The following is a 25,094-nucleotide window of genomic DNA, read 5'->3' as shown; positions in this document are numbered from 1 at the left end:
TTTTAACTTGCACTTACAGATGTAGCGACCAACTGTAGTTACTGATAGTGGTTTTCTGAAGTGTTCCCATGTGGTGATATCCTTTACACACTGATGTAGCTTTTTGATGCAGTACCGCCTGAGGGATCGTAGGTCACAGGCATTCAATGTTGGTTTTCAGCCTTGCTGTGTTTTCTCCAGATTCTCTGAACCTTTTGATGATATTATGGGTGAAATCCCTAAATTCCTTGCAATAGCTGGTTGATAAATGTTGTTCTTAAACTGTCGGAGAATTTTCTAAGGCATTTGTCAACAAAGTGGTGACCCTCGCCCCGTCCTTGTTTGTGAACGACTGAGCATTTCATGGAATCTACTTTTATACCCAATCATGGCACCCACCTGTTCCCAATTAGCCTGTTCACCTGTGGGATGTTCCAAATAAGTGTTTGATGAGCATTCCTCAACTTTATCAGGCTTTTTTGCCACTTGTGGCAGCTTTCTTGAAACAGGTCGCAGGCTTCAAATTCCAAATGAGCTAATATTTGCAAAAAAAAACAACAAAGTTTTCCAGTTTGAACGTTAAATATCTTGTCTTTGCGGTCTATTCAATTGAATATAAGTTGAAAAGGATTTGCAAATCATTGTTTTTATTTACCATTTACACAACATGACAACTTCACTGGTTTTGGGGTTTGTAAATCATACTTTACTGGTACAGGTAACAAAATATTGGTATGGAGACATCCCTAATTTCAATAGATACCGTATTTCCTTAAATAGCCGCCGGGGCGCTAATTAATTTAAAACCTCTTCTCACTCCTGCGCTTACCAAAAGCATGCGGAATGGGCAAGCATGCGCTATTTATTTTAAAACCTCTTCTCACTCCAGCGCTTACCTTATCATGAAAAGCACATTTAATAAAAAAAAAACGTTATTATGGTCTTACCTTTACTTATAAATGAGTCCATGTGCAGCTGCTTCTGATCAAAAGCAGTCTTCCTTATCTTTCTTCAGTTTTAAAAGTCTCGATGGAGATATTCCTTTAAGTATTACCTCCTGCTTCGATTGAAAGTCCAGTTTAGAAAACTGTTTTATTTTAGATATGTAATCCTCCATGTTAAAAGTGCAAGCAAACGATCGCTGCTCATGCTTGCTGCTTGTTGTCTTCTTCTGCAGCACCGGTCTTCTGCAGTACCAGTAGTCACAAGAAGGATCACTAGCGCCCTCTACCACCAGGAGGCGGGAGTCATTTAATGACTCATATTTGACCCGGCGGAAGTGCCAAGCATGCGCTAATTATTTTGCGAAACCAGTTTGACCCGGCTGTAATTCTAGGCAGGCGAATACTATATTCCCGGCGCCAATTCAAGGAAATACGGTATGTATTCAAACTAAAGCTAACAATATATTCCGCTTTCCAGTCCTTTGTTACTTGTTGAATATGACGCATTACGAGGTGTGATGGTTTACTTATAATTTGCAGTGCATATTACTTAATGGTTTTAGTCCTGTTAGGGCAGACCTGGGCAAATTAAGGTCCGGGGGCCAAATGCGGCCCGTTAAGCTTTTCAATCTGGCCCGCCGGACATTCCCAAATATTTTTTTTATATCTTTAAGACGGAAAGTGTTGCTGCCATTATGATGTGCACTCATGTTTTCTAATGACCGTAAGTCTTGAACTATACTAAGTATTTCTAAGGTTGGAATCTGCACTTTTGCATGATATTTTAGTGACTAGTGCTGTCCTGATACCAATATTATTTCGATACTTTTCGGTACTTTTCTAAATAAAGGGGACCAGAAAAAATTGCATTATTGGCTTTATTTTAACAAAAAATGTTAGGATGCGGCGGACCAGTACTTTTTATGGTACCGAATATCATTCATTAGTATCGCGGTACTACACTAATACCCGTCTACCGTACAACCCTACTAGTTACTATGGTAATCTACGTCACGGCAGCTCAGACGAGGCCCCAATCAGTGTGGGTGTGGCTTGATTGTAAAATATGTCGATTGAGAGGGGGTGTGACGTTCATATGTTCTCAATATTCAGGGTTTTATCGTTCATAGAAAACAATGAAATTCCATTCCGTTTTTAAGGCGGTCTGTCATAACATTTTTAGCATTCAATCAGACTTTATTGTGAGGTTTTGTATTATTTTTCCTAAAAAATAGATATACCCGCCCCCAGACACATTTTTTTTCTCAAAATTTGGCCCCGGAGTCAAAATAATTGCCCATAGGCCTGTGTTAGGGCAAACATAGTCATGTCATGCATGGAGTTCTATTTCAATGAATTTTGTCTCTAAACAGTTTTAAAGGCCTACTGAAAGCCACTACTAGCGACCACGCAGTCTGATAGTTTATATATCAATGATGAAATCTTAACATTGCAACACATGCCAATACGGCCGGGTTAACTTATAAAGTGACATTTTAAATTTCCCGGGAAACTTCCGGTTGAAAACGTCTAGATATGATGACGTATGCGCGTGACGTCAACGGTTGATAGAAGTATCGGTACCCCATTGAATACAATACAAAAAAGCTCTGTTTTCATTTCAAAATTCCACAGTATTCTGGACATCTGTGTTGGTGAATCTTTTGCAATTTGTTTAATGAACAATGGAGACTCTAAAGAAGAAAGTTGTAGGTGGGATCGGTGTATTAGCGGCAGACTACAGCAACACAACCAGGAGGACTTTGACTTGGATAGCAGGCGCGCTATCCGACGCTAGCCGCCGACCTCACGGATTATTGGGTGAAGTCCTCCGTCGATCGCTGGAACGCAGGTGAGCACGGTTGTTGATGAGCAGATGAGGGCTGGCTGGCGTTGGTGGATAGCTAATGTTTTTAGCATAGTTCTGTGAGGTCCGGTTGCTAAGTTAGCTTCAATGGCGTCGTTAGCAACAGCATTGTTAACCTTCGCCAGGCTGGAAAGCATTAACCGTGTAGTTACATGTCCATGGTTTAATAGTATTGTTGATCTTCTGTCTATCCTTCCAGTCAGGGGTTTATTTATTATGTTTCTATATGCAGTTAAGCACGATGCTATCACGTTAGCTCCGTAGCTAAAGTGTTTTGTCAATGTATTGTCGTGGAGATAAAAGTCACTGTGAATGTCCATTTCGCGTTCTCGACTCTCATTTTCAAGAAGATATAGCATCCGAGGTGGTTTAAAATACAAATCTGTGATCCACAATAGAAAAAGGAGAAAGTGTGGAATCCAATGAGCCAGCTTGTACCTAAGTTACGGTCAGAGCGAAAAAAGATACGTCTTGCACTGCATTCTAGTCCGTCACTCTAACGTTCCTCATCCACAAATCTTTCATCCTCGCTCAAATTAATGGGTTAATCGTCGCTTTCTCGGTCCGAATCGCTGTAGCTGCGTTGAAAACAATAGGAAAATATGAGGAAGCGAACAACTGACTACGTCACGCTACTTCCGGTACAGGCAAGGCTTTTTTTTTATCGGAGACCAAAAGTTGCGAACTTTATCATCATTGTTCTATACGGCAATTTCGCAAAATGATCAAATATGACACATAGAATGGATCTGCTATCCCCGTTTAAATTTAAAAAATTCATTTCAGTAGGCCTTTAAAATTAGTTATAAAAACTGTACTGGGAATACATTTCTGTCAAATGAATGTGTTCACTAACAAGTGACCTTGGAGGTAAGGACAGATGATGTCATCAAGTGGACTAGATAGTGATTTATATATATACGTATATATACTTTTGAAATATTTGGCTTTGCAACTTCATTCAGCTATTGCAGCCAATGCAACTTTGTGCTGGACTTCAAATTCTACTCAGGATACAGTACATCAAGGCACCAGATGTTCAGTATTTGCGTTGGCTCTCCGGATTATAGAACCATTCTACAACCTCTGCAGTTATTAAAATGTGACCTTCCCACAGCCCCTCCATTGGTTCTCCGAAAATGTTATTTTTTCAAGGCCCATTTAGTTTTTGTCTCTGTAGTGGGAGAATGTGAATGAAGTTTTTTTTACATTAGACTCGACATTGTCAGCAGCAAAACTAGCAATATGTGCAGTTTCTGGATTACTTCAAATCCACAATGCAGACCCATTGGTCTTATCACGTTCTTTGATCCATGACCAATATACATTATATTGTGGCAGCAAGTACTGCAACTTGAGGGTTCCACAGGAGTCCCACATCTCCGGTGTGTGAATGTGTATACATCTTTAGTGGTGGTCCGAGGGGCCGTGGGCTTAAATTGGCAGCCACAATCCCGTCAGTCACCCCGAGGCAGCTGTGGCTACAAATGTAGCTTACCACTATCAACGTTTGAGTGTGGCCTGAATGAACAATGGCTTCTCTGTGAAGCGCTTTGATTGTCGAGAAAAAAAAGTGCTATACGAGTCTCATCCATTATTGTTATTTTTTTTAGCATGCTTCATAATTCTGAAAGCACAATATTAGCATTGTTGAATTCAGGAGAACTTAAGTTTGGAGCTGTGAGGGGAAACAACCGCAGTTGTATTTGGTTCTTAAACAGGATTATAAAATGGAAGAGTTTGTATATTGAAGAAAATGTCTTAATAAGAAACAAAGTAAACATAAATAGTGGGTTGCAGCCCTGACAAAAGTCCATATTTTAGTAAAAGTTTGTACTCTTTAAAAACCATATAAATCATATATGTATATCAAACTAACATAACAAGGGGTGATGGATCAACTTTCTACTAATAACAAAGCCAAAATAACAATTAGTTTAACTGTTTAACACACACACACCCACACAAACACACACACACCCACATTCTTGTATTTGTTACCTTCTTGAGACCTCCAAAAATTGCCTACCTCTTTAGGACCACCCTTTCTAGATATATAAAGATTAGTATTTACAACATTAATAACATATACATACTATGCAAATATCAAAAAAGTAAGCGTTTAGTTAATTTTATTTTTTATTTTTTGTTTGTAATTGTTTTTTATTTGAAGTGAAGTGAATTATACTTATATAGCGCTTTACATAGTGAAACCCATTATCTAAGTTACATTTTTAAACCAGTGTGGGTGGCACTGGGAGCAGGTGGGTAAAGTGTTTTGCCCAAGGACACAACGGCAGTGACTAAGATGGCAGAAGCGGAGATCAAACCTGGAACCCTCAAGTTGCTGGCACGGCCACTCTACCAACCGAGCTATACCGCCCTTAATAATTTTTCATTATTAACTTCAAGTTATTACAGTATGTCTCTATATACATATTTTAAAAACATTTTTTTTAATTAACTTTGGCCAAATGGGGCGCATTTCAATTTCTTACACACACTTGTTATTTCATATGTTGACCAGAGGGGCAGCTCTTCAATTTCTTACACACACTTGTTATTTCATATGTTGACCAGAGGGGCAGCTCTTCAATTTCTTACACACACTTGTTATTTCATATGTTGACCAGAGGGGCAGCTCTTCAATTTCTTACACACACTTGTTATGTCATATGTTGACCAGAGGGGCAGCTCTTCAATTTCTTACACACACTTGTTATGTCATATGTTGACCAGAGGGGCAGCACTTCAATTTCTTACACACACTTGTTATGTCATATGTTGACCAGAGGGGCAGCTCTTCAATTTCTTACACACACTTGTTATTTCATATGTTGACCAGAGGGGCAGCTCTTCAATTTCTTACACACACTTGTTATTTCATATGTTGACCAGAGGGGGACACACAGTCAATTTGAAAAATCTCTCCCTTTTTGGGACCACCCTCATTTTGATAGATGTCACCAGCAGGGGGTGCTGATGAGATCTCCCGCCATCAGTGCGTGAATGTGTGTGTGAATGTGGAAAAATAGTGTCAAAGCGCTTTGAGTACCTTGAAGGTAGAAATGCGCTACACAAGTATTTACCATTTATAACCCACAGTGGTTGAAAAACACTACCATAGAGGACCCTTTTTCTTTCTTTTTTTAACTAATTACGCTGTGAACGTCTCTGCATATGGTGGGTTCTCCTGACGCCGACAGATCTTCGGGGGCCCGGTAGACTGGTTGGATCAAGTCTGTTATTTTCATACACACAAGTATGGATTGCTTTTCAGCAGTATCTATTTAGGACTTTCCAGTCGGGCGTGTCAGGATCTAACACTGATGACGTCTATTAAACAAGACAAAAGGCAAAGAATTAAACCAGGACAGAATTCAATTTGGACTCAATATTGAGGAGAGTCGTCTGTACACTGTACCATTGTACAGTATCTCTGTCAAAAGATTGCACGCCTCCTTCTTTTATTTTGGACCCTCCCCGACCACATGGCCACCACTGCTTCCAAAAGACAAAGGTTCGTAAAATAGTTCAAAAAGAGTTCCATAAAATAGTTCAAAAAGAGTTCCATAAAATAGTTCCAAAAGAGTTCCGTAAAATAGTTCAAAAAGAGGTCCATAAAATAGTTCAAAAAGAGTTGGTAAAATACTTCAAAAAGAGGTCGTCTGGAAATTGGGCAGATCCTGTCTTCTCTCCGCTTTGAAGTACTTGGGTTAGAACAATATCTTTCTGTTGATTACCATACATCAGAGAACACAGGAACACCTTCATCTTGCTTTCCCCCCTACACAGTGGAGTTTTACGAGCCTTACTCTTGGCAGGTTTCAAAGACAGCTGTTGTCTTCTCACCAGACCCTCAATGTAACACAAAGTTTTTGTGATAATTTAGAAACAATTATTCTAACAGGCGTGTCTTTCAATCAATCAATGTTTATTTATATAGCCCTAAATCACAAGTGTCTCAAAGGGCTGCACAAGCCACAACGACATCCTCGGTACAGAGCCCACATACTTTGCTTTCCCTCCTTCTGTCTCTGTGCGTGTCTCTCTCTCTGGCTCCAACTCCAAACCCCGTGTCTCACTCCGGCTGCTGCTAATAAGGGCGACAGGTGATTAGATAACCAGCCCCAGCTGGGGCAATCTACTCACCTGCCGCTGGCTTCGAGGCCGGGCCATATACACCCCGACCACGCCCTCCTCCACATACGCATTACGCAATATTTTTCTTATAGGTTCCTCACCAGCACCGCCTGTCCGTGGACGCTATTCCGGAGTTAAAAAGCTCTGAGAATAAGTGTCGCAACCCAGGAGGAGTGAGCGACAGACCGTGGTGTTACACTGCAAATCCCAACATCCGCTGGGAGTACTGTGCTGTGCAGCAGTGTGGGCAGGCAGGTACAGGTAAAGGTAAGTTCTCTCTTTAAAGCTTGGCGATAGAGAACTGCTGGTTAAGAGTTGATCTCCTCATCTCTGAGCAGGTTACGCGTCCGTGCTCAAGCCAGAACCAGCGGGCCCTCGTGAACCACCTCGTCTCCCCCCAATCACAGCCTCGTCCCCAGCGTACTCCATGTCTGTGATTGTTATCGTCCTGGCCGGGCTGGCCAGTGCAGCCGTTCTCAGCGTCGTCATCCTGGCATGTCGGCGCCGGAGGAAACAGTGGCGACAACACAAGCGGTAAAAGCTCAATGGATTTACCGTCACGTTCCGCACTAAGTCGTTCTATTCGCAGGGCGATGGAGACCCCGACTATGACGGCCCTTCCTTCAGAACTGCTGCTGGATCGTCTGCACCCCAACCCCATGTACCAGCGGGTCCCCTTGCTCCTCAACTCCAAGCTGATGGCCCTTGAATACCCCAGAAATAACATCGAGTATGTCCGAGATATTGGAGAGGGAGCCTTTGGCCGAGTTTTCCAAGCAAGGTAGGATCTGGACGATGAAACTGCGATGAATGAATGAAAACAAAGGCCAGAGTGGATGCAATGGACGTCGAGTGGGTTTAGCATAATATTGTGAGAGTCCAGTCCATAGTGGATCTAACATAATAGTGAGAGTCCAGTCCATAGTGGATCTAACATAATAGTGTGAGAGTCCAGTCCATAGTGGATCTAACATAATAGTGAGAGTCCAGTCCATAGTGGATCTAACATAATAGTGTGAGAGTCCAGTCCATAGTGGATCTAACATAATAGTGAGAGTCCAGTCCATAGTGGATCTAACATAATAGTGTGAGAGTCCAGTCCATAGTGGATCTAACATAATAGTGAGAGTCCAGTCCATAGTGGATCTAACATAATAGTGAGAGTCCAGTCCATAGTGGATCTAACATAATAGTGTGAGAGTCCAGTCCATAGTGGATCTAACATAATAGTGAGAGTCCAGTCCATAGTGGATCTAACATAATAGTGAGAGTCCAGTCCATAGTGGATCTAACATAATAGTGTGAGAGTCCAGTCCATAGTGGATCTAACATAATAGTGAGAGTCCAGTCCATAGTGGATCTAACATAAAAGTGAGAGTCCAGTCCATAGTGGATCTAACATAATAGTGAAAGTCCAGTCCATAGTGGATCTAACATAATAGTGAGAGTCCAGTCCATAGTGGATCTAACATAATAGTGTTAGAGTGCAGTCCATAGTGGATCTAACATAATAGTGTGAGAGTCCAGTCCATAGTGGATCTAACATAATAGTGAGAGTCCGGTCCATAGTGAATCTAACATAATAGTGTGAGAGTCCAGTCCATAGTGGAGCTAACATAATAGTGAGAGTCCAGTCCATAGTGGATCTAACATAATAGTGAGAGTCCAGTCCATAGTGGATCTAACATAATAGTGTGAGAGTCCAGTCCATAGTGGATTTAACATAATAGTGTGAGAGTCCAGTCCATGGTGGATCTAACATAATAGTGTGAGAGTCCAGTCCATAGTGGATCTAACATAATAGTGAGAGTCCAGTCCATAGTGGATCTAACATAATAGTGACAGTCCGGTCCATAGTGAATCTAACATAATAGTGTGAGAGTCCAGTCCATAGTGGATCTAACATAAAAGTGAGAGTCCAGTCCATAGTGGATCTAACATAATAGTGAGAGTCCAGTCCATGGTGGATCTAACATAATAGTGAGAGTCCAGTCCATAGTGGATCTAACATAATAGTGTGAGAGTCCAGTCCATAGTGGATCTAACATAATAGTGAGAGTCCAGTCCATAGTGGATCTAACATAATAGTGTGAGAGTCCAGTCCATAGTGGATCTAACATAATAGTGAGAGTCCAGTCCATAGTAGATACAACATAATAGTGAGAGTCCTGTCCATAGTGGATCTAACATAATAGTGTGAGAGTCCAGTCCATGGTGGATCTAACATAATAGTGAGAGTCCAGTCCATAGTGGATCTAACATAATAGTGTGAGAGTCCAGTCCATAGTGGATCTAACATAATAGTGTGAGAGTCCAGTCCATAGTGGATCTAACATAATAGTGAGAGTCCAGTCCATAGTGGGGCCAGCAGGAGACCATCCCCAGCGGAGACAGGTCAGCAGCGCAGAGATGTCCCCAACTGATGCACACTCGGGCGGTCCACCCCGGGTCCCGACTCTGGATAGCCAGCACTTCATCCATGGCCACCGGACCTGTGTCCCCCCTTCCACAAGGAAGAGGGGGGGGGGGGCAGAGCAGAAAAGAAAAGAAACGGCAGATCAACTGGTCTAAAAAAGGGGTCTATTTAAAGGCTATTCAAACCAATAAGGCTCGGCAACATTTTTAGACCAATCAGTTGATGAAGCAAAAACAAGAACATTTGCAGATTTGTAAATGTTCTGTCCTAATCATAATCATCATATCTAATGTACTCTATTTTCCGGACCATAGGGCGCATTATAGGGTGCACTGCCGATGAATGGTCTATTTTCGAGCTTTTTTTCCATATATAAGGCGCACCGGATTATAAGGCGCATCTAAAGACTTAGTGGCCACATGCGTGGACAGCACCTTTTAGCTCTTATTTCCAAAATTGTCTACACTACTGAATTGGGGTCTTATGGCCACTTATGTGGACACTTATACTGCCATCTGGTGGTGTCAGAAGAGTATAACATACAATGGAATTTGGAAAAAAAAGAAGTGTAAAAATAAGAATTAGCATGTCACTAAACACGAAGTACACGTTTGTGTACTTATGGACTAAGTACATCATATCAAAAGATGATTCTTAGTTTGTATTCTAATTAGGGTCCAATAGGCCAAATAGCAAAGATAAATAAAAAAAAGCATGTAAACAAACAGCTTGGTTCTTAAAAGGTTAAAGGAGTCATACTATATATATATATTTTTTTTTTTTCTTCTAAATGTAAAAGACTTTCTTGTGGTCTACATAACATGTGATGGTGGTTCTTTTGGTCGAAATGTCAAAACCGTCCGACCGGAACTCTGTAATAACTAAAGTTCCTTGGGTGAATAATGTAAACTCACTACACCGGTATGTTTTAGCGCTTTTACGGCGAGTTTACTGACAGATATAAGTAAGAACTTTACACTACTTTATATTAGAAATGGCAACAGGAGAAGATCAATGTCACATTCATGAATGTCACACAGACTGGGATCTGAGCCGAGGATGTCGTTGTGGCTTGTGCAGCCCTTTGAGACACTCGTGATTTAGGGCTATATAAGTAAACATTGATAGATTGATTGATTGACATAACAAGAAGATAGAGAAAAAGAAGAAGCTTAGCGACTACAGCGTCGGCACCGCAAACGCGGACTTGCGCAAATTTTCAGGACTTATGCAGATCCAAAATACAGATCAGCAGTTACCAGAAGGTAAGAAAAGTTATTTTTGCTTAATATTGCAAGACAAAACGCCAGATAATATGTCTGCCAATAGGTGCCATTTTGCGGATGTTATACACACATCATAATAATGCTTGTATGTTGAAGCACAGTTTGTCTGACTACTGTAGCCGTAATGCTCCCACAATTCATCAAGCTTCATAGCTTACCAAAGTTGTACTAAAACTATTTAACATATTTTTAAATGCCGTGTGTGATGTTCTATATTTTCAATGTAACATTCAAAGTTTTGGTGTTGTTTACTGGCGTCATACTGCAGTCTGCACGTATCTCTTATATGTGACTGCCATCTACTGGTCACGCTTGTCATTACACCATAGTAAGCACAACCAGAATTATTCCGTACATTAGGCGTACCGGGTTATAAGGCGCACTGTCGATTTTTGAGAAAATGAAAGGATTTTAAGTGCGTCTTATAGTCCGAAAAATACAATATGTGGATTCAAGTAAAACCTTTTAGAAAAGTGTTCCTTTATGGCACACTGACAATAAAAATGCATTGTCTCAAAATACTGGGGGTCTTTTTTAAACCTCATTTGAATTATGCATGCAATTGATTAGTAATAATTAATCAAAAGTCGAAATTGTGATTCATCTCATTTTTAAAATGTATAGTCCGACATCACTGATAGAAACACAATCGTCATAGTTGTATTAAAGTTGTTGGTAGCGCTCGTCGGTTGTCTTTCATCCCAGCTGGTAATCCCAACAGGAAATGGAAAAGATGCAGGGAATAGACACCCCAGGGAACACAATACATACAATGACCTTGACTCAACCTCTCACATGTTCCCACATTCTCCACTTCACATGAAAGGACACACTTTCTTAATTTCTATAACGTTATTCATCAAAATAATCTCCGAAACAATTTCTTCTCTACTTCTGTTAGGTTTTTACCTTTTTTTCTTTTCCTGCACACAGGAAAACAAATAGAATAAGCTTAGACACAAATGTTAGTATTTGAGTATATATAGTGCAGGGATGTACACACACATCATACACACAGCTGCAAATACACCAGAGGAGAGAACTTGTTCACAGATGAGGTTTCAAGAGATTTAAATGGTATGACCACTAACATTGTTTCCATCTGTGCGTTTGTCACTTTTTGTGTTACGGCACACTTAAAAAAAATTTTTCATGCAGATGAATGTGATAGCTTAAAAAACAATTCATCAAATTAACATACCGTATTTTTCGGACTATAAGGCACACTTAAAATGCTTTCATTTTCTCAAAAATCGTTAGTGCGCCTCGTAACCCGGTGCGCCTAACGCACCGGGTTAATAATTCTGGTTGTGCTTACCGACTTCCAAAGTATTTTATATGGTACATGGTGTAATGATGAGTGTGACCAGTAGATGGCAGTCATACATAAGAGATACGTGAAGACTGCAATATGATGGCAGTAAACAGCACCACAACTTTAAATGTTCCATTGCGAATATAGAAGAGCGGTCCCCAAACTAAGGCCCGCCAGCGTCCAAAATATGGCCTGCAGGAAGTCCCAAGTAAAAAAATTAAAAAAATTTTAAAAAATGTATATATATACTTTTTTTTTTTTTTTTTTTTTTAATTTTTTTATTTATTTATTTATCTATTTTTTTATATATATATATATATATATATATATATATATATATATATATATATATATATATATATATATATATATATATATATATATATATATATATATATATATATATATATATATATATATATATATATATATATATATATATATATATATACATATATATATATATATATATATATATATATATATATATATATATATATATATTTTTTTTTTTTTTTTTTTTTTTTTTTTAAATTTTTATTTATTTATTCATTTTTTGTAAATTTTTTTAAAAAATTAGAATTTGTCTAAATACATCCTTTCTAATCCATGTTGTACCGCTTGTTACTCTCGATGTCTCCTCGCCGCTCAGGCAAATCATATTGTTTAAAAATGCATTTTCCCATCGATAACGTGACATCATCGCGCTCTGAATATATTTATATATATATATATATATATATATATATATATATATATATATATATATATATATATATATATATATATATTTATTTTATTTTTAATTTTTATTTATTTATTTATTCATTTTTTGTAAATTTTTAAAAAAAATTATAATTTGTCTAAATACGTCCTTTCTAATCCATTTTGTACCGCTTGTTACTCTCGATGTCTCCTCGCCGCTCGGGCAAATCATATTGTTTAAAAATGCATTTTCCCATCGATAACGTGACATCATCGCGCTCTGAATATATATATATATATATACAGCCCGGCCCCCGGCCCAATTTTTTTAAGAGTCAAAAAGTTTGGGGGACCTCTGATATAGAACATTACACACTGCGCTCAAAAATCAGTCAAAATGTTTGTAGTATGACTTTGGTAAGCTACGAAGCCACACCGCTTGATGGATTGTCGGTGCATTAAACATACCAGTATTATTATGGTGTGTGTATAAGGACCGGAAAATAGCAGACATATTATCTGGCGTTTTGTTTCGCAATATTATGCAAAAGCAACTTTTCTTACCTTCTGGTACCTGCTGATGTGTATTTGGGATCTGCATAAGTTCTGAAAATGTGCGCGCGTCCGCCTTTGTAGTCCGTATCGACGCCGTAGTCGATAAGCTTCTTCTTTGTCTCTATCTTCTTGTTATGTGACATTCATCCTCCGCTGTTGCCATTTCTAATATAAAGTAGTGTAAAGTTCTTACTTATATCTGTCAGTAAACTCACCATGAAAGCACTAAAACATACCGGTGTAGTGAGTTTACATTATTCACCCAAGGAACTTTAGTTATTAGAGAGTTCCGGTCGGACGTTTTTTCACGGGACACATTTCGGGCGTTGTTGTTGCACTAGTGAGGCACGGATGAGGCGATGCTGCTCCGTTATTGATTGAAGTAAAGTCTGAATGTCATTAAAACAGTTAGCGCCATCTTTTGACACATTTTCCACTCCCGTCCTTGCACGCTACACCGCTACAACAAAGATGACGGGGAGAAGACGCCGTCCAAGTGGAGGCACGTAAAAAAGCGACTTGAAGATGATGTGTAAAACATCATCTATGCAACATTTTGAGCAAAGATCCACCATTACATGTTATGTAGACCACAAGGTTTTATATTTCCTTTAATGCGCCTTATAATCCGGTGCGCCCTATGGTCCAAAAAATACGGTACATGTTTGGCTATTTTTTGGCTTAAATATTTGTATTGAGACCAGGATGTTTGTTGCAGGGCGCCAGGGTTGCTCCCCGTGGATCCTTTCACCATGGTGGCAGTGAAGATGCTGAAGGAGGAAGCATCAGCAGACATGCAGAATGACTTCCAGCGAGAGGCAGCCCTCATGGCACAATTTGACCATACCAACATTGTGCGACTCCTGGGTAAAACATACCAACATTGTGCGACTCCTGGGTAAAACATACCAACATTGTGCGACTCCTGGGTAAAACATACCAACATTGTGCGACTCCTGGGTAAAACATACCAACATTGTGCAGCTCCTGGGTAAAACATACCAACATTGTGCGACTCCTGGGTAAAACATACCAACATTGTGCGACTCCTGGGTAAAACATACCAACATTGTGCAGCTCCTGGGTAAAACATACCAACATTGTGCGACTCCTGGGTAAAACATACCAACATTGTGCGACTCCTGGGTAAAACATACCAACATTGTGCGACTCCTGGGTAAAACATACCAACATTGTGCGACTCCTGGGTAAAACATACCAACATTGTGCGACTCCTGGGTAAAACATACAAACATTGTGCGACTCCTGGGTAAAACATACCAACATTGTGCGACTCCTGGGTAAAACATACCAACATGGTGCGACTCCTGGGTAAAACATACCAACATTGTGCGACTCCTGGGTAAAACATACCAACATTGTGCGACTCCTGGGTAAAACATACCAACATTGTGCGACTCCTGGGTAAAACATACCAACATTGTGCAGCTCCTGGGTAAAACATACCAACATTGTGCGACTCCTGGGTAAAACATACCAACATTGTGCGACTCCTGGGTAAAACATACCAACATTGTGCGACTCCTGGGTAAAACATACCAACATTGTGCGACTCCTGGGTAAAACATACCAACATTGTGCGACTCCTGGGTAAAACATACCAACATTGTGCGACTCCTGGGTAAAACATACCAACATTGTGCGACTCCTGGGTAAAACATACCAACATTGTGCGACTCCTGGGTAAAACATACCAACATTGTGCGACTCCTGGGTAAAACATACCAACATTGTGCGACTCCTGGGTAAAACATACCAACATTGTGCGACTCCTGGGTAAAACATACCAACATTGTGCGACTCCTGGGTAAAACAATGTGTGTGGGTTTAAAAAAGAAAAAAGGCAGCAGTCACAGACGGTGTTCTCTCAAAAGAAGGAAAAGGGGGAAATACAAACATGGATCTTAAATAACTAGGAAGAAGAAATCAAATAATCACTAATAATTCCTCATTTTCTTTTGTGCTCATTTCAGTGTCGTTGTTTCCATCGACTGCATCCCTGCTATGTGACATCCAACATCACAACAAACATCAAAACATGACATCCAACATCACAACAAACATCAAAACATGGCATCCAACATCACAACAAACATCAGAACATGACATCCAACATCACAACAAACATCACAACATGACATCCAACATCACAACAAACATCACAACATGACATCCAACATCACAACAAACATCAAAACATGACATCCAACATCACAACAAACATCACAACATGACATCCAACATCACAACAAACATCACAACATGACATCCAACATCACAACAAACATCAAAACATGACATCCAACATCACAACAAACATCACAACATGACATCCAACATCACAACAAACATCAAAACATGACATCCAACATCACAACAAACATCAAAACATGACATCCAACATCACAACAAACATCAAAACATGACATCCAACATCACAACAAACATCAAAACATGACATCCAACATCACAACAAACATCAAAACATGACATCCAACATCACAACATGACATCCAACATCACAACATTACATCAAAACATGACATCCAACATCACAACATTACATCCAACATAACATCCAACATCACAAGATGACATCCAACATCACAACAAACATCAAAACATGACATCAAACATCCCAACATGACATCCAACATCACAACATGACATCCGACATCACAACATGACATCCAATATCAAAACATGACAACACAACATGACATCCAACATGACATCCAACATGACATCCAACATCACAACATGACATCCAACATGACATCCAACATGACATCCAACATGACATGCAACATGACGTGTAACATGATATGCAACATGACATACAACATCACAACATGACATCCAACATCAAACATGACATCCAACATTCCATCCAACATCAGAACATGACATCCAACATGACTGACATCCAACATCACAACATGACATCCAACATCACAACACGACATCCAACATCACAACATGACATCCAACATCAAAAATGACATCCAACATTCCATCCAACATCAGAACATGACATCCAACATGACTGACATCCAACATCACAGCATGACATCCAACATCACAACACGACATCCAACATCACATTATGACATCCGACATCACAACATGACATCTAACATCACAACACGACATCCAACATCACAACGTGACATCCAACATCACAACATGACATCCATCATCACACATGACATCCAACATGCCATCCAACATCCAATATGCCATACAACATGACAAAATGACATCCAACATCAGAACATGACATCCAACATGACTGACATCCAACATCACAACATGACATCCAACATCACATTATGATATCCAACATCACAACATGACATCTGACATGACTGACATCCAACATCACAACATGACATCCAACATGACATCCAACATCAGAACATGACATCCAACATGACTGACATCCAACATCACAACATGACATCCAACATCACATTATGATATCCAACATCACAACATGACATCTGACATGACTGACATCCAACATCACAACATGACATCCAACATGACATCCAACATCACAACATGACATCCAATATCACAACATGACATCCAACGTGACTGACATCCAACGTCACAACATGACATCCAACATAACAACATGACATCCAACATCACAACATGACATCCAACATCACATCCAACATCACAATAAGACATCCAACATCCCAACGTGACATCCAACATCTAACGTGACATCCAGCATGCCATCCAACATGACAAAAAATGACATCCAACATCAGAACATGACATCCAACATGACTGACATCCAACATCACAACATGACATCCAACATCACAACATGACATCCAACATGACTGACATTCATTATCACAACATGACATCCAACATGACTGACATCCTACATCACAACATGACATCCAACATCACAACATGACGTCCAACATGACTGACATTCAACATCACAATATGACATCCAACATGACTGACATCCAACATCACAACATGACATCCAACATCACAACATGACGTCCAATATCACAGCATGACATCCAACATGACTGACATCCAACGTCACAAAATGACAACATCACACCCAACATAACAACATGACATCCAACATGACATCCAACATCACAACATGACATCCAACATCACAACATGACATCCAACATCATAACTTGACATCCAACATGACTGACATCCAACGTCACAAAATGACAACATCACACCCAACATAACAACATGACATCCAACATGACATCCAACATCACAACATGACATCCAACATCACAACATGACATCCAACATCACAACATGACATCCAACATCACAACATGACGTCCAATATCACAGCATGACATCCAACATGACTGACATCCAACGTCACAAAATGACAACATCACACCCAACATAACAACATGACATCCAACATGACATCCAACATCACAACATGACATCCAACATCACAATATGACATCCAACATCACAACGTGACTTCCAACATGACTGACATCCAACGTCACAAAATGACAACATCACATCCAACATAACAACATGAAATCCAACATCACAACGTGACATCCAACATCCCAACATGACATCCAACATCACAACAAGACATCCAACATCCCAAATGTGATGATGTAACTCCATTAGACCGCCACATGGGAAACAATCCATCAATTATTCAATTGGCTTTCATTTCAAAAAGCGAGAGATAAAAAAACACATTGCGGCTATCATATCAGCACCTTCTAATTGTTTTGTGGGTCTGTTTAATTTTGCTCCAGGAAGTAGATTACCCTTAATATTTAGACCAACGTCGCTTTCACTGAGGGCCACATCGCATTTACGGGGGCAGCAGCCTAAGCAGGGAAGGCCAGACTTCCCTCTCCCCAGCCACTTCGTCCAGCTCCTCCCGGGGGATCCCGAGGTGTTCCCAGGCCAGCCGGGAGACATAGTCTTCCCAACGTGTCCTGGGTCTTCCCCGTGGCCTCCTACCGGTCGGACGTGCCCTAAACACCTCCCTAGGGAGGCGTTCGGGTGGCATCCTGACCAGATGCCCGAACCACCTCATCTGGCTCCTCTCCATGTGGAGGAGCAGCGGCTTTACTTTGAGCTCCTCCCGGATGACAGAGCTCCTCACCCTATCTCTAAGGGAGAGACCCGCTCATTTGGGCCGCTTGTACCCGTGATCTTGTCCTTTCGGTCATAACCCAAAGCTCATGACCATAGGTGAGGATGGGAACGTAGATCGACCAGTAAATTGAGAGCTTTGCCTTCCGGCTCAGCTCCTTCTTCACCACAACGGATCGATACAGCGTCCGCATTACTAAATACGCCGCCTGTCAATCTCACCATCCACTCTTCCCTCACTCGTGAACAAGACTCTGAGGTACTTGAACTCCTCCATTTGGGGCAGGGTCTCCTCCCCAACCCGGAGATGGCACTCCACTCTTTCCCGGGCGAGAACCATGGACTCAGACTTGGAGGTGCCGATTCTCATCCCAGTCACTTCACACTCGGCTGCGAACCGATCCAGTGAGAGCTAAAGACTCTGGTCAGATGAAGCCATCAGGACCACATCATCTGCAAAAAGCAGAGACCTAATCCTGCAGCCACCAAACCAGATCCCCTCAACGCCTTGACTGCGCTTAGAAATTCTGTCCATAAAAGTTATGAACAGAATGGGTGACAAGGGGCAGCCTTGGCGGAGTCCAACCCTCACTGGAAACGTGTCCGACTTACTGCCGGCAATGCGGACCAAGCTCTGGCACTGATCATACAGGGAGCGGACCGCCACAATCAGACAGTCCGATACCCCATACTCTCTGAGCACTCCCCACAGGACTTCCCGAGGGACACGGTCGAATGCCTTCTCCAAGTCCACAAAGCACATGTAGACTGGTTGGGCAAACTCCCATGCACCCTCAAGGACCCTGCCGAGAGTATAGAGCTGGTCCACAGTTCCACGACCAGGACGAAAACCACACTGTTCCTCCTGAATCCGAGGTTCGACTATCCGGCGTAGCCTCCTCTCCAGTACACCTGAATAGACCTTACCGGGAAGCCATCAGGACCACATCAGCTTTTATACTAATAATAAATTATTTGCTTGCCTAACAGAATTGCTATTGCGACATCCAGTGGACACATTTAGAACAGCAGTTTCTTTCATTTAAAAATGCAGCTCAATTTTACACATAGCAAACTCATCTTGCACGCCGGATTGAACCTGGGCCGCATGTTTGACATCCCTGGTCGATTCCCTCTAAGTGGTGCACTTCCATAAACAACCGAGTCTTTAGTTGTTTCTTTGCAGAGTCCCACACAGAAATGATGAAGTGAAAACCGGAAGTGTTATACCAGTAATACCAGTGGAACTGTGGACCAAATCTATACTCTCGGCAGGGTCCTTGAGGGTGCATGGGAGTTTGCCCAACCAGTCTACATGTGCTTTGTGGACTTGGAGAAGGCATTCCACCGTGTACTCCGGGAAGTCCTGTGGGGAGTGCTCAGAGAGTATGGGGTATCGGACTGTCTGATTGTGGCAGTCCGCTCCCTGTATGATCAGTGTCAGAGCTTGGTCCGCATTGCCGGCAGTAAGTCGGACCCGTTTCCAGTGAGGGTTGGACTCCGCCAAGGCTGCCCTTTGTCACCCATTCTGTTCATAACTTTTATGGACAGAATTTCTAGGGGCAGTCAAGGCGTTGAGGGGATCCGGTTTGGTGGCTGCAGGATTAGGTCTCTGCTTTTTGCAGATGATGTGGTCCTGATGGCTTCATCTGGCCAAGATCTTCAGCTCACACTGGATCGGTTTGCAGCCGAGTGTGAAGCGACTGGGATGGGAATCAGCACCTCCAAGTCCGAGTCCATGGTTCTCGCACGGAAAAGGGTGGAGTGCCATCTCCGGGTTGGGGAGGAGATCTTGCCCCAAGTGGAGGAGTTCAAGTACCTCGGAGTCTTGTTCACGAGTGAGGGAAGGGTGGATGGTGAGATCGACAGGTGGATTGGTGCGGCGTCTTCAGTATAGCGGACGCTGTATCGATCCGTTGTGGTGAAGAAGGAGCTGAGCCGGAAGGCAAAGCTCTCCATTTACTGGTCGAGCTACGTTCTCATCCTCACCTATGGTCATGAGCTTTGGGTTATGACCGAAAGGATAAGATCACAGGTCCAAATGAGTTTCCTCCGCCGGGTGGCGGGTCTCTCCCTTAGAGATAGGGTGAGAAGCTCTGTCATCCGGTAGGAACTCAAAGTAAAGCCGCTGCTCCTCCACATGGAGAGGAGCCAGATGAGGTGGTTCGGACATCTAGTCAGGATGCCTAGGGAGGTGTTTCGGGCACATCCGACCGGTAGGAGGCCACGGGGAAGACCCAGGACACGTTGGGTAGACTATCTTTCCCGGCTGGGCTGGGAACGCCTCGGGATCCCCCGGGAGGAGCTGGACGAAGTGGCTGGGGAGAGGGAAGTCTGGGCTTCCCTGCTTAGGCTACTGCCCCCGCGACCCGACCTCAGATAGGCGGAAGAAGATGGAGGGACGGATGGATGGATGGATGGATGGATACCAGTAATGATATTCTTATTGCGCTACATGCATACTGTAGTTCAACCGGTGGTACAGCACACTCTACCAATTGGAGACATTATTTTGAAATGTCCACACTTCCTGTCAGCAGAGAGCGTCTCGGGAGAACACACGGTTGATTTAGAGTGGAGCTACGGTTACATCACCGAGCTATTAATGTGAAACTGTAGATCCACTATGTGCTAGAGTTTATTTGTGAGTGTGCACACATCACAGATGGCTTTGTCCGTGTTTATGTCTACGCTGGATGTTGACATGTCTTCTCCCCATGAATGAACGCCTTCTTTGATATACCGTCAAAGAAAATGAATGACGTCACTAATGAGTCGATGTCTGTTTGTACCCTCACACCTCTGTGGTGATGCAGTGGTGGTCAAAAGTGTACATACACTTGTAAAGAACATCCTGTCATGGCCCAGGGGTCACCAACCTTTTTGAAACCAAGAGCTACTTCTTGGGTAGTGATTAATGCGAAGGGCTACCAGTTTGATACACACTTAAATAAATTGCCAGAAATAGCCAATTTGCTCAATTTACCTTTAACTCTATGTTATTATTAATAATTAATGATATTTACACTTAATTGAACGGTTTAAAAGAGGAGAAAACACGAAAAAAAATGACAATTCAATTTTGAAACATAGTTTATCTTCAATTTCGACTCTTTAAAATTTAAAATTCAACCGAAAAAAAGAAGAGAAAAACTAGCTAATTCGAATCTTTTTAAAAAAAATAAAAAAATAATTTATGGAACATCATTAGTAATTTTTCCTGATTAAGATTAATTTTAGAATTTTGATGACATGTTTTAAATAGGTAGAAATCCAATCAACACTTTGTTAGAATATATAACAAATTGGACCAAGCAATGAGATGGCGACTTGTCCAGGATAAAGGAAATAAGCGGTAGAAAATGGATGGATGGATGGATGGACCAAGCTATATTTCTAACAAAGACAAATCATTATTTCTTCTAGATTTTCCAGAACAAAATTTTTTAAAAGAAATTCAAAATACTTTGAAATAAAATTTAAATTCGATTCTACAGATTTTCTAGATTTGCCAGAATATTTTTTTTGAATTTTAATCATAATAAGTTTGAAGAAATATTTCACAAATTTTCTTCGTCGAAAAAACAGAAGCTAAAATGAAGAATTAAATTAAAATGTATTTATTATTCTTTACAATAAAAAAAATAATATTACTTGAACATTGATTTAAATTGTCAGGAAAGAAGAGGAAGGAATTTAAAAGGTAAAAAGGTATATGTGTTTAAAAATCCTAAAATCATTTTTAAGGTTGTATTTTTTCTATAAAATTGTCTTTCTGAAAGTTATAAGAAGCAAAGTAAAAAAAAATAAGAATTTATTTAAACAAGTGAAGACCAAGTCTTTAAAATATTTTCTTGGATTTTCAAATTCTATTTGAGTTTTGTCTCTCTTAGAATTAAAAATGTCGGGCAAAGCGAGACCAGCTTGCTAGTAAATAAATACAATTTAAAAAATAGAGGCAGCTCACTGGTAAGTGCTGCTATTTGAGCTATTTTTAGAACAGGCCAGCGGGCTACTCATCTGGTCCTTACGGGCTACCTGGTGCCCGCGGGCACCGCATTGGTGACCCCTGTTCTAGCCTGATATAGCCATTCCTTTACCACTTTTGAGGTGTGTTTGGGGTCATTGTCCTGTTGGAACACCCAACTGCACCCAAGACCCAACCTCAGGGCTGATGATTTTAGCTTGTCCTGAAGAATTTGGAGGTAATCCTCCTTTTTCATTGTCACATTTACAGAACTTTCTTCCAGAAGGTCTTATCTTTGTCCATGTGATGTCGGATGAAACAAAAATGGAGCTGTTTGGCCACAATACCCAGCAATATGTTTGGAGGAGAAAAGGTGAGGCCTTTAATCCCAGGAACACCACCCCTACCGTCAATCAGGGTGGTGGTAGTATTATGCTCTGGGCCTGTTTTGCTGCTTTAAATGAGACAATGAAAAAGGAGGATTACCTCCAAATTCTTCAGGACAAGCTAAAATCATCAGCCCGGAGGTTGGCTCTTGGGCGCAGTTGGGTGTTCCAACAGGATAATGACCCCAAACACACCTCAAAAGTGGTAAAGGAATGGCTAAATCAGGCTAGAATGAAGGTTTTAGAATGACCTTCCCAAAGTCCTGACTTAAACGTGTGGACAATGCTGAAGAAACAAGTCCATGTCGGAAAACCAACACATTTAGCTGAACTGCACCAATTTTGTCAAGAGGAGTGGTCAAAAATTCCACCAGAAGCTTGTGGATGGCTACCAAAAGCGCCTTCTTGCAGGTAAACTTGCCAAGGGACATGTAAGCAAATATTAACATTGCTGGACGAAATCATGGGTGTTAGCACATTTCCATTCTGAATAATCGTGTTTTGTGTCTACTGGGGGCAGCCTCAGTGATGTTAACTAGGGAACTCCCAAATCAAAAGAGGAGCACGTGGGACTGTACCTTAGAACGTAGGGTGAAACTGTAACTGAGTGTGCAGCCCAATACGTCTCTCCTCATGAGCAAAATTGAACTCTTTCTCTGCCTGATTCCTTCTTCTTGTCTTGTGTAATAGATAGTTCGGTATTTGAACCTGACACTTTTGGACAACCCTTTGAAAGGAATGGTTCTTCAAGATCTGGCTCCCTTCCAAGAGCCATAAATCTTATCTCTGCCCTTTGCTGGACCGCTGAGTTTAGACCCATAATAAATTCATTAAAGAAGCAAACTTCATGAATGTTTTCTGTGACCAACAAGTATGTGCTCCAATCACTACATCACAAACACATAAGAGTTGTAGAAATGATTGGCAACTCCAGACAGCCATGACATGATGTTCTTCACAAGTGTATGTCCACTTTTGACCACGACTGTACATCCCAAACGCTGACTAAAACCAGCTCTGTGCTTCCACCCTGCAGGTGTGTGTGCGGTAGGTAAGCCCATGTGCTTGATGTTCGAGTACATGGCCCACGGCGACCTGAACGAGTTCCTGCGTCGTCGCTCTCCGACACGATCCGCACGAACCCTCAGCCGCGCCAGCATGTCGGCTGGCAGCTGGTCCTCGGAGACGGAGGCGGGGTCCCTGGCCTGCACCGATCAGTTGTCGGTGTCCAAGCAGATCTCGGCCGGCATGGCCTACCTCTCCGAGCGCAAGTTCGTCCATCGAGACCTGGCTACACGAAACTGCCTGGTCGGGGAGGACATGGTGGTGAAGATCGCCGACTTCGGCCTCTCCAGGAATATATACTCGGCGGACTACTACAAGGCCAACGAGAACGACGCCATACCAATCCGTTGGATGCCCCCGGAGTCTATTTTCTACAACCGCTACACCACCGAATCGGATGTTTGGGCTTACGGCGTGGTGTTGTGGGAGATCTTCTCCCACGGCATGCAGCCGTACTACGGCATGGGTCACGAGGAAGTCATCTACTACGTGAGGGACGGCCACGTTCTGTCCTGCCCGCAGAACTGCCCGCTGGAGCTGTATAACCTGATGAGGCTCTGCTGGAGCACACACCCGTCAGACCGGCCCAGCTTCTGCAGTATACATCGCATTCTGGAGCGGATGCATCAACACACACTGAACACAACTGCTGATGTTGAGGCAGACTAAAGTGGGAGATGTTTTTTTTTTGTCTACAGTGAACCACTCATTTTTTTTTCAAGTACGATACCGTATTTTCCGGACCATAGGGTGCACCGGATTGTAAGGCGCACTGCTGATGAGCGAGTCTATTCAGGTCTTTTTTCATACAAAAGGCGCACCTGGTTATAAGGCACCTCTAAAGCAGGGGGGTCCAAAGTGCGGCCCAGGGGCCATTTGCCGCCCGCAGCTAATTGTTTACCGGCCCGCCACACATTCTGGAAATGCTATTGCAAAAATACAAAATTAACATTAAAAAAAAGTAGAATGAGGTGACATCTAACTAGAAAAAGTTGCAATGTTGACACAAAGCTGCCATGCAGGCTGTTTTTTTTTTCTTTTGTCTATCTTTATTTTTCTTTTTTTTGCCATTGCTCAAAAAAAAAAAAAAAAAAAACAATGTTATAATGAATTACTGACCTATTCAAGGCTCCAATTATTTCAAATATTTCACTTTAAAAATGTTTCATGTGGAAAATATTGCATATATTGTGTGGTTGCCATACAAAAACATCAACGTTTTCTTTGACAAAAGAGCATAAAACAAACAAAATAATGGTTAAAACGTAAAATTGACAGATATAGCTGAAGTTGATCTCGTAACTTA

The 25,094-nt window shown here is 41.5% G+C and overlaps 1 protein-coding gene across 1 annotated transcript in view; it reads left to right on the top strand.

The window, feature by feature from the left end:
• The window catches only part of LOC133638780 (muscle, skeletal receptor tyrosine protein kinase-like), a 91,018-nt gene extending 66,138 nt beyond the window's left edge, over window positions 1-24,880 (top strand). Inside the window, exons 13-17 of the mRNA XM_062031721.1 lie at window positions 7,026-7,200; window positions 7,272-7,467; window positions 7,523-7,714; window positions 13,929-14,077; window positions 23,760-24,880. Of these exons, the coding sequence (XP_061887705.1) occupies window positions 7,026-7,200; window positions 7,272-7,467; window positions 7,523-7,714; window positions 13,929-14,077; window positions 23,760-24,457 (1,410 nt within the window). The 3' untranslated portion in view covers window positions 24,458-24,880. The remainder of the gene's footprint in view (window positions 1-7,025; window positions 7,201-7,271; window positions 7,468-7,522; window positions 7,715-13,928; window positions 14,078-23,759) is intronic.
• The last annotated feature ends 214 nt before the right edge of the window (window positions 24,881-25,094 follow it).

The sequence above is a fragment of the Entelurus aequoreus genome, linkage group LG21 (assembly GCF_033978785.1).
Source record: "Entelurus aequoreus isolate RoL-2023_Sb linkage group LG21, RoL_Eaeq_v1.1, whole genome shotgun sequence".
In the NCBI taxonomy this organism is placed as follows: Eukaryota; Metazoa; Chordata; class Actinopteri; order Syngnathiformes; family Syngnathidae; genus Entelurus; species Entelurus aequoreus.
The sequence above is the reverse complement of the archived record's forward strand: the minus strand, read 5'-3'. Positions and strand labels throughout refer to the sequence as shown.